This window comes from Hippoglossus hippoglossus, chromosome 14 (genome assembly GCF_009819705.1).
Source record: "Hippoglossus hippoglossus isolate fHipHip1 chromosome 14, fHipHip1.pri, whole genome shotgun sequence".
Lineage (NCBI taxonomy): Eukaryota > Metazoa > Chordata > Actinopteri > Pleuronectiformes > Pleuronectidae > Hippoglossus > Hippoglossus hippoglossus.
The window spans coordinates 10,930,822-10,945,678 of record NC_047164.1 but is presented as its reverse complement, the minus strand read 5'-3'; the positions used below and the strand labels follow the sequence as shown (position 1 = coordinate 10,945,678).

The following is a 14,857-nucleotide window of genomic DNA, read 5'->3' as shown; positions in this document are numbered from 1 at the left end:
GTATTGTCCTCATTGAAACTGGATGACTTGCACGTTTGTATGTTTGAGGCGTGCGCAGACTGACTAACATCAATTTACTGTCAACCTAAATGCGGAACAAGTGGGTTTCAGCTCATTGTTACGATTTAAGGGAATGAAGCTCGATTTTGACTTTATTTAACATGAAACTTAAGAAAGAGCAGCTCCTGCACAGAGTCTGGCCTCACCAGCACACCACTGCGTGCACAGGACAAACATTGACTCCATTTTGATACAGGAGTCACCTGGTTTCCTCCTGGATAAGACAAAAAACAGCTTACATAAGGATAGGTTGGAGAGAGCCCTCGGTGTCGAGAGGCACCATGGGAAGGAGGGTCTGTCCGTGTCCTGGAGGGAGGCCCGCAGCTCCCCTTTAATCCCCCCGCGATCCCTCTCTCAGAGCCGGGGCTTTGCTCCGCGCGCAACTCTTGGCCGAGTTAAAAAGGAAAAGCGCATAAGGGTGGGACAAATTTCACACTTTCTCCCATTATGTCTCAGGCCAAAGAGAAAGAGCTTGTAAAGCAAGTATGTGGAGCTGGAAATGTTGCCCTGCCACACAGACGCTGTGCTGGTCGGTGGGACTGAAGGAGGCTGCAGCCTGGATGATGTGGATCCGGCACGAAAGAGTGTTTTTGTCTCAAAGAGTCACTGCGCTAAAAGTTATTTGGTACATTACTTTAATGATTTTATTCCATTTATTTGATTTTCACTGTTTTACTAAAAGTTTTAAGTCATCTGCAGTTTATCGTCTAAATCTACTTTAGTCTAAAACACTAATGCACTAATGCGTAATACCTGACCTGAATCATTACTTTATTTTCTGTTTAGTCAATTTTTATTTTGTTTGTGGTCATGGTTTTTATTGCTTATTGTGTTTTTACTCATTACTCTTCACATGACACACACGCACACACACACACACGCACACACACACACGGGCCTCAATGTTCCCATGCGCATCTTAAGAAAAAAAAAATTTCTAGATTTTATGAGGTGAAAATTAGCTTTAAAAGTATATATATTTTACACAAGTGTATCCAGAATTGGAGCCACAAAATATGATATCTATAAAATATTGGCCCTGAAATTACATTGGTTTTATTAGTGGAAAAAAACTGCACAATACAAATATTAAGATTCGAACAATTAATTGTTAATCATCCGTTAACAAGAGCTTGAAGATAAAATGTGCAATTAAATTCGAAAAGACAAACATTATTAGTTTCCGCACCAAAACAATCTGTATAAATACACTGAAAATTGGGTTATTTATAGAAATGCAACGCTGCAAAATCACTGAGAACAATAATGTGATTTAGTTGGAAACTCAAAAAGCTCATGTGTTGAACTAGAGATTTAGATTTTTGTCCGTTTCTGTGCTTTGTAAAATAAATAAATCTCCAGGCACACTCTGTTCTAGTAAAAACTAAAATATATATACATATATTTTTTTTTTCTACAATTATCAATCTTTAAATATAGTCTGGCTGTTTTTTAAGTCTAAGAAACCTTGAGTGTGAGTTTACTGAGAGGCTGTAACAGAAATAAAAACTGGATTAGACTCAAGTGATGGGCTCCGTTAATGCGCATCATAAAAACTCTTAATCCCCAATTTCTCACACAGAAAGTGTTTCTCTTCACAGCGGCTGTCACAGCTCACACACACTAAGACCAGAGAGAGATGTGAGCAGAGACCGGTTGTAATTTAAAATATATATATATATATATATTACTATAAAGTATTTTCATTCAAAGTATTTAGATTATTATTGTATTTTTTACTTTCTTTAATTTCACCCTCCTCGCTGCTGTCGGTGCTGTGAGACGAGGATGACAATATTGATGAAGTGACATTTAGCTGAGATGAAGATGATGAGGGAAAGGGTGATGATGACGATGACGTCGGTTGAGGATGATTGGGATGAAATCGATGAGGATTTAATAAATGATGGAGGATGAAGAGGTGGCTGAGGCTGCGTGAGGATGACAGTTAACCGGGGGAGACGGGAGAGGGTGGTGGTGGGGGGTGGGGGTGAATAGTGAAGGGGGGTTTGCGGTGTTTGTGACGTCACCGCGAGGCGTGCTGCGGAGGGCTGCAGAAGAAAACCACGGCAGCGGCGCGGGGACGCAACCAAAGCGCCGATTACCCCGGACACAGCGTTTACCCGCAGCCGACGCATACAGTGGATTTACTGAACACCTGCATGGAGACACTCTGAGGCTTGGCTCCGTTCTTTCTTTTCTTTTTCTGTCGTCTGCCTCTGCTGGGAAACCACTGGTGAGTAAAGCGCGCGCACGGCTCCTCGGTGGAGTCGCCGGATTTGAGCTCCAGGAGTCGGTCAGATTTTTGGCTGCATGGCGCCTCGCTATTGGCCGCTTTGGTGTTCGGATGTTGCAAATATGCGCATGAGCCGCGCGTTAAGCATGATGGAGTAAAAAGTGCTGGGTACATTAAAGTGGAGCATGTTGTGGTTTACTTGGCGTAAAGAAGAGGCTGAAGTGGGCGCACAGAGGCCGGAGAAAGTGCACTGAGCGCAGCGATCAGCTCTGGAATGAACCGCTTTAAAGTCCGTGTCTGCGCATCAATATCAGCCAGATGTAGCCAGATGTCTGCTGTGGTATTTACTCTGTACGGAAGGGTGTTAAATGTACACTGCGTGTTATACTATAGACACGCACGCACATGTGTGTGTGTGTGTGTGTGTGTGTGTGTGTGTGTGTGTGTGTGTGTGTATAGTAGTGAGGCAGGATGATGGGTCAGAGGAGCTTTGGGAAGATTTACTGAGGACATAAAAACAGCAAAGGGATTCCTGCAGATAAGAGGGGCTATGTGTGTATGTGTGTGCGTGTGTGTGTGTGTGTGTGTGTGTGTGTGTGTGTGTGTGTGTGTGTGTGTGTGTGTGTGTGTGTGTGTACACGTGTTTAATAATGTCAACGATGTTGTGTTATTGGTTGGTACTCAGGTTCGAGATATAAATATCTGCGTAAAACCATCAACCTCACAACAATAAAAAATAATACAATACACAATACATTTGAAGGCATTTGGAAAAAGGCTGTTTATATCTCGTTATGGCTTCAGTGTCTTTTTCGTTTTTAATAACAATAATAATAATTATAATAATGTATCATTATCACGTCTTGTGTTAGGACTTTTGGTTATTTCCCTCTCTAAAAATAAGTGTTAATAATTCAGACAAGGACTCAGAAATAGCATGAATGTGAAGTTTCCTGTTGATCATGAACAATGAGCAGTTTATTCAATTTCATCTGCAAACATATGATGGATCACACTTCTAGCTCAGTCTGGATGAAGAGGGGGAAATGAATTTGAATTTGTTTCCATTATTTTAACACTGTTAAGAGGAAAACTGTTGATTCGACTTTTCTTACTATCATTAAAAAAAAAATCAAAATGATGTAGAGAATAATGTCGCCTGACGCAAGTGTTCTCGTTTTGTTTTTCAGGCAACTGGAATGGAAATGAATCTGTCAAAGAATGCGAATTCTTGTGGGGACGCAGGTAAGAATTCACCTCTGTTGGTAGTTTTCATAGTTTAATGATATTCACCATCCGTTATAAAACTATTAAGGGAATCAATGGTAAACAACATGATGCTGCACTGTTGTTGTGGAGCAGGGTCAGAGCTACTAAATCTCACGTATACACAGACTCTGCGTGTTCTCGGGAATCTGCTCTCAGGCTCAACATGTGAGATATGTGGTGAATTGATAACATCCCCCTGCAAAGAGGAAATGGAAATATCAGATAATGAGATGCAAAGGAAATCAGGCTGAAATAACCATGACAAATATACAACATGCGGTTGAGTTATTTTTGTATCTGGTTTCTGAAGCCATTTTAAAAGTAGAAACACATCGAGCTGGACGCAATGAAAGCAACAACAAAAAAAAACTCCATTGCGAAAGAAAATGTTTTGTGTCATTGTCCTTGAAGACCAAACGAGGTTTTAGATCACAAATAAAAAGATTTTCTGTGCCTGGATGCAATTACAGACAAAAGAAAGAAAGACGTGGACACAAAAGACATATTGTTGGGGGTTTCAGTTTATTTTAAAAGAAAAATAATTTATCATAATAATAAAGCAGCTAACAGTAGTCCACAATTTTTAATTTAAATTATTATTATCATTAAAAAAAAGTGGGTACAATTGACTTTAAATAAAGTAATAAATGGATAGTTAGGATTTTTTTTTTCTGGTGTTATTGACAAATAGATGACCAATTCCATCTCAACCCAAGTTATCAGTATTTAAAATTTTTCTATAAACCCACAGAAAAAGGGTGTGGGGCTCAGTTAGCAGAGGGTTTGATTCATTAATGCATGTCAAGCAGACTTAAGTTCACCTAAAGAAAGTCGTCTTTAATTAAAAAAAAGAAGCAGTTTCCATTTATTTAAATGTATTTGTTTCTTCCTCTGGGTGTTTCCCCTGCGTGTGATGGCAATGATAGGTTCGTTTTATTTACACCTGCATCCTCTGTCAGGTTGTTTGTTGGTTGTCAGGCTGCAGGTCAAACAGGCCTCGCTATAGGACCAAAGCAGAGGAGCCATCACCAAGGCAATAATCAGCTCTGTCCTTCTCCAGTTACGCACCGTGTCCAGTTACATCTCCACTGCCCTCCCTGCCTCCGAGTCTCTCCACAGCTTTCATTTTATATATCGTGCTTTGTTATTGGGGGCACAGCTTCTCCTTGCTCCCTCGCCATACATTAAAGAGCGGATGGGGGTGAAAAAACACACAATTTTTGTGTGTGTTTGGTGTGTGATTAACGGCGCTCGCCGCGTTTATTTTCACTTCTTAGAGGAAAAATATGAGTGTTTGCATTGCCACTGGCCTTTAACCTATCCTGCCGGATGGAAAGGCTTTTTAAATCATCCATCACACGCAAGTGCCCTCCAGAGCAGAGGAGGAGCGGGACGCAGGGATGCAGGCAGAGGAGTATTTAGATTACTACCCCCTCTCATCTATCAGCCTGTAATATCTGCTGGAGGACACGAGGAAGGTGGAACTCCTTCCGTGGAAAATCATGTGCTGTAAATCTGATAATATTCCTGTGGGGACATAAGGGGTCAGCGGGTTTATGGTGATCGTATTGTTGTTTCTTTATTCTTCTATAATATAAGGGTATAAGGCCAAGGCGCAATCCTCCCGTAACTGACCTTTAGGACTTTTTAGGATACAGTGAGTGTATTTTCGGAATAAAGTGTGGCTCCAGTTCTTTTTAGGATACAACTGCTCTTTAAAAATCACCGTATATGTTCACGGAGGCATCCTGTGTACCATTTAACTCCAAGCTAACGCGAACCCGGTTCAACCTTGGCAGCCTGCATAGTAAAAACCACCTGCTGACACTGGATGACCAGGTCGTCGAGGTCACATAATTGCATAATACATCTTCTACTGCTTTTCCACTCACTCCTTTGTTTGGGTCACATGCTGCAGCTGGGTTTGTTTGGTTTCCTGCGCCAAAGGTCTCCAAAAAGGTGGATTTTACGCACGTGATTACAGCTTTGAACGTGCGTAAAAGAGGTAGCGAAGAGAGTTTTCCTGCCCAGGGGTTATTTCGGTAGAGTGATGTCTGTGTGAGGCTCGACCTGGTTGCAGACCGAACAGAACAGGCCACCGTGACTCATGTTGGACTTTTAAAATCAACATTTGCAGAATGGTTAATCCATTTTCTAGACATAGAGATATTTTCATTAAAGTCATATGACAGGTCTCATGTGTGGAAATTTAATACAGGCCTGTGTCTGAGTCCCTCTCTTTAACACGCTCATGTGCACAGAGACTGACCAAATATATATATGGTGAGGAAAGGGGAAAAAAAAAATGCTGGTTGAGAGCTTGCACAATTGTCTTTTGAAGGAGCCTTCAGGGGGAGTTTTCTGGTCGGACCGGGATCTCCTGTCACACAATGGCCGAAAACGCTCAAGACTGGCGCCGGTGACAGTCCGAGTCTGAAACGGTCTGAGGCCTGAGCCGGTGCGCGCTTACCTGACACATGTAGGCTACAGGCTGGGGTCGCATGGTCTCAGGTTGCAGGAGAAACCTAAAAACGTTCATAGTTTTCAATCAACCTATAAATGCAAAAGGGGACGTACATTTTATGGTTTGGAGAGATTTAATTTGCCCCCCAGGCGCCAGTGCGCAGTGGCACAAGGAAACATTTGTCCTTTAATGATGGTCATTCCGCGATTTTTTTTCTCGGTGATATGTTGGACATTTCGACTTGCCTCGATTTATAGAAGAAAAGTACTTATTACATCAGGATTAAAAAACAATGTTTAAACAGGACCAGAGCTCGACCCCTACATTAGCTGTGCCAATATTTTGGGCCTTGTTTATCATCACATCTATTCCAAAATTGGTGCTTTTCTTAAAATATAAAAATAGTGTAGACATAATTCACACAATTCAAACTGCCATCAACTACTTTCGCACATGCAATGGTTGGTTATAGGTCCATTATAAGTTGATGTCTCCGCCCAGGGTCCATATTGCATGAACAAGAAATAACTTCATTAAAAAGGCCATCTGACTATAAATGCACCATCCTTAGTTTAAATATTAATTACAATAAGGTCTCGCCAGACGCTGTCATGACTTCATATTAATATAAATTATGTTTCGTCAGGACGGACGTTTGCGCAAAAACGTTTAATACCTGAATGTTTTACTGCGTGTTCCTCTGCACTGCAGCACATGTTAAACATCTGGGAGAATCTGCAGATCTGAACACATGTTCATTCACATGTCTGCAGACATATGAATGTTCGGAGGGATGCAGTTAGTTTGACAGATTATAATCTGACCAGAAAACCCTCTGACACTGCAACATATGATTTTGAATGTCGGTTTTTCAAATTCACGCGTGGCTCTTTGACAGTTCTATCTCAATTATCCCACTTGACCTCATTGAATCTTGGTTTCAAATTGCCTAAATGGGTCGCCTCAGTCTCCGCGAGGTAAAACAGACAAACTGCCTATTTAGTAATGTTTGCAACAAACCACCACTGGCTACCATTTATAGGTCATTACCTACAAAACGCACTCAGGGCAAATGTGTCAACGTAAGCAGCCATATTCAGAATCGGAATATCTTTAATAAAATCACATGACCTGGATCATCCATCATGATGTGATTTGTGCTGGAAGGTTTGGATCCAGCTTTGCGCTTAAGGCCGGAATGCATAGAACACAATGAGGCCGATATGTGGTTGGAGTGTAGACGTTTTTAAATAAAGTTTGAATATGCAGCGGTGGTTGTTTGGCTAAAGATCTTATAGATAAAAAGCCTGGTGTTGGTCGTGCAACAAGAAAAACACAGGTGCACGTGTGTGTGTGGAGTAATAAGAGCGACATCCTCAGTGTTGTTGGCTTCCATTAGTCCTGAGTGTTCAGTTGTCGCAGTGTGCACCAGCGCGACACTTATCAGTTTGCATTCAAACACACAACAATCTTTCATATCACCGTGCACGCGCTCCATACTGAGGAAACCCAACAGGGCCTTGACTGCACATGTTTATTCAGCTCAGCACATATCCGAGATGTAGGGCCTACATTGTGTGTGTGTGCGTGTGCGTGTGTGTGTACACTTTCAAACATGCCTCCACGAATAAAAGGCCCATTTTACTCTGGGAGCAAAACGTAGCAGTGCGCGCTCCCGACAAGAAACGCGATTGCACACTGCAAAAAATATCCACGTTGACCAGAAACGCAGTCTTATACTGAGCCTTATTAAATGACCTAACTTCAATTGTTAGGAATAGTCATATTCCGAAGATACGTCCCTATTTCTTACTGCATAAACCTAATTAAAGACATTTCGTTTGGGTATATGCTTGCGTTAAAAGTAAAGTTTAGGGACACTTTTTTTGCATTGGTTCCAGTTGGACGTCAGACTAAATATCCTGTTTTGGGAGGGTTCTTTCTTGCAGCGTGAAAGTGGGTGGGACTGCTCTTTTTGGGGGGGGGTGTTGAACGCAGCAGATGGGCGGGTCTCATGTGTGGGCTCCTCTCAGTCCGAGCGGCCACAAACGTTTCTCTGCCGCGGAGAGAAGGAGTGCGCACTGGGCCGTCACTGCTGCACAGGACTGAGAGGAGGAGGAAGAACTCTGTGTGTGTGTGTGTCACTTTAATTTTCTTCCTCTCCAAGTCTTTTTCGTTTCGTGGAGGAACTCTCGTGGAAATTCTCTCCCCTGCATGGTTCTTCATCCTCTCATGTCGCGGTGTGCGTCTGGCAGCGGGTGGACTTCTTCTTCGTCTTGTTGTTGTTGTTGCGTGCCAGCCGAGGGGAGCTCTGTGCGCCCCCAGGATTCACACACCGTTTCCTCTCTGTGCGCATCCTTCTCTTCAAGGTGGGATGAATTTGGACAGAATCGCAGAGGCAGTGAGAGCAGCGCCGCCGCCGCCGCCGCCGCCGCCGCCGCCCCGCGACGTGGGCCCCGCGTTTCATTTACCCAGAGCGTCAAACAGCAGCCGAGAAACGTTACAGAACTCAAGCAGCGAGTCTTCAGACACAGAGTTGGCAGGTACACGTCAGAGTGCTTTCAGCATTCCTTCTTCTTCAGTTTATTCCTCCACGTCTTCTTACGCAGGTTTGCGGCGGGGCTGTCACCGAAGCATGCCGGGCCACTTCTCACGCATACGGGGAGAAATGTTTTACTTAACTTGTTTATCCCAGTGTTTAGTTATTCTCACTGCAATGGCGAGTTCTGTCCGCGGGCTGCCATGAACGTGTATATATCCAAACCATTTCCCAGTTCATCTTAACCCGAATCTTTATTATTTTCTCTAGTTTAATATGCAGAAATACAACAATACATGGACAATTGTTACGTTTTAGGGCAGTTACACCCCATTTTTGTGTTTATTGCGCCGGCTGAGCCACATATTTGGCAGGATCCCGAGGTCTGTCAGGGAAAAATGTGCAGCACAGCCTGGCCTGCTGTCAGTAAATGCATTAAAACAAACTATAAATACTGGACCCATCCACCAATCCGAACTCAAAGCCAACTCAAGCTCAAAGAATGTCTGTGTTAAAAAATCCCCGGGAGAAGTTTTTTTTATGTTCTTCAGCTTTTTCTATAATTTAAAACAAAGACTTTTTTTTCCCTGTTTCAGTTCTCTTAGGTAACAAACAGAGTCTGGATGTCATGTATTCACAATCCCCTTGGTTGGAATTATTCATGGGGTTTAAATTAAATATATATTGTGGGATCAGGTTGAAGTTGCTTTTTATTTTTGGCTAACACTCAAAGAGAGAGTTCGTTTTTAGTGATTAACCTTTGCACGTGTTGATGCTTCAGTTTAATGAGGCAATCTTGTTAGGACACGGACCCACGATAGCAGAGATAAGGGTGGTCAGAGCTCCCCATAAAGAGTTATTGACTGAGAGCAGGTCTAATGTGTTTCAAAGAATCGATACAAAACTCTCAGACACGTTTGTAAATATTTGGCTTCAGGCAGCTTAAAGTTGGCCATTTTTATTATGAAGAGCTTTGTAAACTTTTTATTTAGAGCCCTGGCTTTGGTTGTTACTTGCTGTATTGACCCAAGGGCTTTCATTTGCACGTTGCTGCTTTTAATTGCAGGCTTGATCTTTTAAACGTTAAGGTGCAAATACTTCACAGTGAATGCAAAATGTCCCATATGTTCATTCGAAGTGTATTGCTGCAACCTATAGTAATTTTCAGCCTGATGTGTGATCCATAGAAAAGGAGAGGAGCGCCGAACAAAGGAGCGATGACGGGAACGCGGACGACCCCAAGAAGAAGAAGCAGCGGCGGCAGCGGACTCACTTCACCAGCCAGCAGCTGCAGGAGCTGGAGGCCACTTTCCAGAGGAACCGCTACCCGGATATGAGCACCAGGGAGGAGATCGCCGTGTGGACAAACCTCACCGAGGCGAGAGTCCGGGTAAGAGTCCAGCAGACAGGCCGCCAACTGTGCGTAAAGTGTGCGTAATGCGTGCGTAAAATCGATTTTACAAATAAATTGGAGCACATTTGGTGGTTCTTTTGGGATGGAATAATTTTAAGTGATTATTTAAATAAATGAAATAACTCCAAGACACATAAAACCAAATAAAGAATAAAATGTTAAGCCAAAGCCTTGAAATTTAACTGCAAGAAGATTTAAAGTTGTTTTTAAAGTTCTTAACATTTAAAATTTACAAGAAAGAAAGCGGTAAGGTTACGTTGATAAAAAATAGATAAGCTCAATTCCAATGAAAACGTCTTGTTTTCACTATATTTAAATTCTTAATTATCCATTGATTTGTCTAAACCGAATTAATTAAACAAACAGAGTAGAACAACCTCATCCACTGTCAACTCTTACAACACGGACTCACTCTCCCCGCATGTGTTTTATATCAGGACAGACTGTTTCATGTGGCATTGAGGTCGATGCCTCTGCGTCGCTTTTCCTCCAACGACCTGTGCTCGGTGGAAATCCCGCTTCTGGACAGTTTATGTAAACTTCTGCATAGACACTAAATGTATGTCCTGACTGGCAGCTATAATGCATCCAACTAGAGACAACTAATAACTGCAGTTTTTCAACACACGCTCATAGTTCGTGTTTTGCAGAAAAATTGATTGTGTCTACTGTGACTGATGTAATTGACACACGGTTTTTAAAGGTGTATCTGCAAATGGATCAGTAGAGGATTTGTCTTTTCATGACATCATCATCATCAGTCTGGACCCCTTATATTTCCCCGTGGAGGAGACGCCAGATCTACTGGTGACCAGCACCGTGATACATTTATAACTTTTACATAAAGCTATTTGAATAGCATCTAATTTAACTAATTTAAATTACAGGAGATGAGCGAAGTCTTAGTATGGGAATGATTGGAAGTAGAAAATAGCTGACACTGTAAGAACCGACAGACAACACTAGTGTCTTTACGCACAGGTATATAACAAATGCTGGATTGATGCGAGAACCGGGCGTTAGACACCAAACAATTGCACTCGGTTTTCATTTACAGGAACTGGCGCCTGGCGGCCGGGCCTTGCAAAATCCAAAGTCTCATATTGCATAAAAATGCATACAGCTATTTAAAGTGCAGGGGGAAAAAAATATTTATTTTTTGAAGTCTCAGAGCAAGTCGAGAGAGCTGGATTCTTCAGGGGTGAGTTTCACAGCAATGCAGCCTTTTTAGTCAAGCGGAGTAAAAAGAAAAAAAGTGTAAAGACTGAGGCAAATCACAGCCGGAAAAATCATATTCATATCTGTGTAACTCATAAAATATGTTAAACATTTAAAAAAAATTTTTACCTGATCTTTTAACGCCGCCCGTGTTTAACCAAGCCTGGCAGATAAAGCAATGAATCTGAATTATAATATTGGATTTGTTAAGTGTTGCATGGTTTAATTAGCTCGTTAATTACATTAAAAAAAACAACAATATAATTCGTTTTTTTGTGGGATTATATTTTTCTTTTTGCTCGGTTCAGGGAGCTGCAGTGAAACGCAGCGTGCGCGTTTCCTCCGCAGCTTCTCCGTCACATCGCTCACGTCTTTGTGGACAATTTGTCCGCGGCACCCTGTCCCCCGCGCCGCTATAAATAGCCAGTCCCGACGAGTCCACTTGTAAACTGTTTCTACTATGAATTAAAAATGACTCTCAGAGTGCCAACGAGCGGCTCTTTGTCAGGTTTCGATAAGAGCTGAGGATTTCCAGAGGCACGTTTCTGATTCATTTACAGTCATCCCACTGCGCCTGTTTGACTCGTGGTGTAAACCTGTTGGTTTTATTTTGGCCAGTCTGACCTACATACTAACAGGCCCACGGAGGCATTCATTTCACCAGATGAAAAGCCATTGTTGTATATATTTATAGCAGAGTAAATAAATAAAAGTAATAAACACATTCTTTCCAGTTGAAACACATACATTTTTGTGATATGAGAGTTTTTTCTTTAGAATTGTTTCATTTAAAAAAAATCTCCAATGCGATATCCAAAATAAGAAAAATAATGTTATCATATAAACGTTCTCATGCCGAATTATTTAATTACCAAAATACTATATTTATTTATTGTGCAGAAAGGTTGGATATTTATTGTGTCTACATTTCCGCACTCAGCAGAGTTTATCTAACACCCCTTGCGTAAATAATTAAACTTTGATCAAAACAAAATAATGTGGTTATTAAAAATTAGAAAATGATACAAAAAAAAAACAATAGAAAAAGTTTGAAACTATGATATTCAAATTTGAGATTGAGTTTTCAGACACACAGATTTTTAAGTTTATGTCTGGTATATTAATGTAGCCTCACTAAAAATGAATATGACAATAGGACTTAATTTGTGTGCGTGTGTGCGTGTGTGTGTGCGTGTGTGTGTGTGCGTGTGTGTGTGTGTGTGTGTGTGTGTGTGTGTGTGTGTTTTCTAAAATACAGTACAGTTTATGCGTTTTTCTCCTGTGTTTATATTGTGCTGTAAGCAAATCTTCAGACATCTGAGAACGTTAATCAGATGAATATGTATAACCCGAGCTGTCAATCTTATTCCGCCCTGCAGCTTCACATTTTCAATTTCACTGTAGGTCTCACGATTGTGCCTCGAAACTATTTATCCCCAGAATAGTATTTTTCTAAAACAGGCCCCGGGTCTATTAATTACAATAAAAAAAAAAATTCGTTTTAAGATTTTTAAATAGCACACACAATAATTTAGTTTTATTTAACACGCCCTGAAGGCAGCAGCAGGAGAAGGCACCATGTGATTGTTATTTGAAAGTTAAATTGTATTCCATTAGTGCCACGTAGGCTCTTTGAATGTGGAGATTATACATTTTAAGAGGTGGAATTATAAAAAAATACAAATAATAATTTCCATTTTAAACTCTTTGCACTCCATGACAATTCTACATATAATAATAATAGTAATAATAGTAATAATAATAGTAGTAGTAATAATAATAATAATAATAATAATAATTCCGTCAATGTCCTTGGCTCTAACCTTGTGCGTCTCCCGCAGGTTTGGTTCAAAAACCGCCGGGCCAAGTGGAGGAAGCGGGAGCGCAACCAGCAGATGGACCTGTGCAAGAACAGCTACCTGCCGCAGTTCAGCGGCCTCATGCAGCCCTACGACGACATGTACCCGGCCTACACCTACAACAACTGGACCAACAAGGGCCTCACCCCGGCGCCGCTGTCCACCAAGAACTTCACCTTCTTCAACTCCATGAGCCCCCTCACCTCGCAGTCCATGTTCTCTGCGCCCAACTCCATCTCCTCCATGACCATGGCCTCCAGCATGGGCCACTCCGCCGTGCCGGGCATGCCCACCCCGGGCCTGAACAACATCAGCAACCTGAACGGCATCGGCACGTCCGGCATCAACACGGCCATGTCCTCGTCAGCGTGTCCGTACGGCCCCCCCGGCTCCCCGTACAGCGTTTACCGGGACACTTGCAACTCCAGCCTGGCGACGCTCAGACTCAAATCCAAACAGCACCCCACGTTCGGATACAGCGGCCTGCAGAGCCCCGGCTCCAGCCTGAACGCCTGTCAGTACAACAGCTGACGGGCCAGCCCATGTGAGTCTAGATACATATATATATGTACATATATATGTGATGAACGGACACGGTGTCAGAGCTTATAGAGGCGACCTGCGGCGGAGGGGGATTCAAAAAAATCAAAGACAACTGGATGAGTTGCACTCATTTCTCACAAAAAAAAAAAAAAAAGCAAACATGGATTATGCGGGTTTTGTGTGTTTACCAATGAACTTGCACAGCAATTGAAATGTCCTTTTTTTAAATAATGAAGACGTGTACCATTGCTGCATTGTACATTTCTAAATGTAAATATACATCCAGCCTAACATGAAACTGACGATGGGATTTTGTTTTTGCGCTTGCTTGCTTTTTGGAGACCGGATTTGGGGGATTTCTCGACCAAAATAAGGATTTGCAAAAAAAAAATTAATAATAATATTAATTATAATAATAATAATAAAGTGTCGAGCCTGTCTTGAGTCCAGACTCAGAAAAAAAAAGAAAGAAATCTTGTCTATCTTGTAAATATTTTATACCGCTTCTGTGTGCTTTGTATGTACCGTCTCTGCAGGGTCTGACTCCACGACGCCTCCCGTTCACTTCACTTTACTTTCAATACTGTTTTTCATTTTTTGTTTGCTTAAAAATAGAGAAAAGAAGAAAAAACCCCGCATGTTTTAACTTGACGTGTTTTCTAATGTAAGACTCTGCAGGAGTGAGTCCATCAGCCTGAACTGTGTACAAAAAGGTGATTCTCCCAAGTCCTCATGTGTTTATGGTAACATGTTTGTTTGAATAAACTCCAGGAAAAGAGAGGTTGATTTCACACGTGTTTCAAAGGAGAGGAGACGCAGTGGCGCAGTTTTCTCCCCAAAGTGGCGCAAAAATAAATAACTTGGCCCAATATCCGCGCAGCCATTGATCCAAGATGATCTGCGAGAGATTTTAAAGGAATAATGGGAGTAACTAGAAGTTAACTGGATTTTTACTGTGATATATTTCAGTGATTATTCTTATTCTTATAGTACAGTGTCCAAACTGACTTATGATTAGTTTTATTTTACTTTCAAACTACAATTACACAATTACATTTGGACTCAATTCAGGCGCCATTTCTCTGTACATATGGAATCCCATTTTAAGGAACATAACTCAAAAAGCAATTGCCAATTTGCACATTTTAAATTATTCGCTGGATTAAAAAAATGTGCATAGGCTACAGAACTTGAAGCTTTTATTTCGAGGTGCAGAAAATGTGTCAAGCACAGTGAAAAATAAACATGCATCTCC

At 41.6% G+C, this 14,857-nt stretch overlaps 1 protein-coding gene across 2 annotated transcripts; it reads left to right on the top strand.

Moving 5' to 3' along the window:
* Positions 1 to 2,137: 2,137 nt before the first annotated feature.
* pitx1 (paired-like homeodomain 1) lies at positions 2,138 to 14,382 on the top strand. 2 transcript variants are annotated; one of them, XM_034607114.1, is made up of 5 exons: positions 2,138 to 2,296; positions 3,487 to 3,541; positions 8,399 to 8,572; positions 9,756 to 9,958; positions 13,042 to 14,382. In XM_034607114.1, the coding sequence occupies exons 2-5, from the start codon at positions 3,496 to 3,498 to the stop codon at positions 13,588 to 13,590; spliced, it is 972 nt and encodes a 323-aa protein (XP_034463005.1). In that variant the 5' UTR covers positions 2,138 to 2,296; positions 3,487 to 3,495; the 3' UTR covers positions 13,591 to 14,382. The 2 variants fall into 2 exon arrangements, with proteins under 2 accessions (XP_034463005.1, XP_034463006.1); XM_034607115.1 differs by lacking the exon at positions 8,399 to 8,572.
* The last annotated feature ends 475 nt before the right edge of the window (positions 14,383 to 14,857 follow it).

Bases quoted from the DNA above. Each gene is read 5' to 3' on its own strand.
- pitx1 (XM_034607114.1), top strand. From the start codon at position 3,496: ATGGAAATGAATCTGTCAAAGAATGCGAATTCTTGTGGGGACGCAG. The intron at 8,573-9,755 runs GTACACGTCAGA...TGTGATCCATAG, and splicing joins TTCAGACACAGAGTTGGCAG to AAAAGGAGAGGAGCGCCGAA. The intron at 9,959-13,041 runs GTAAGAGTCCAG...CGTCTCCCGCAG, and splicing joins TCACCGAGGCGAGAGTCCGG to GTTTGGTTCAAAAACCGCCG.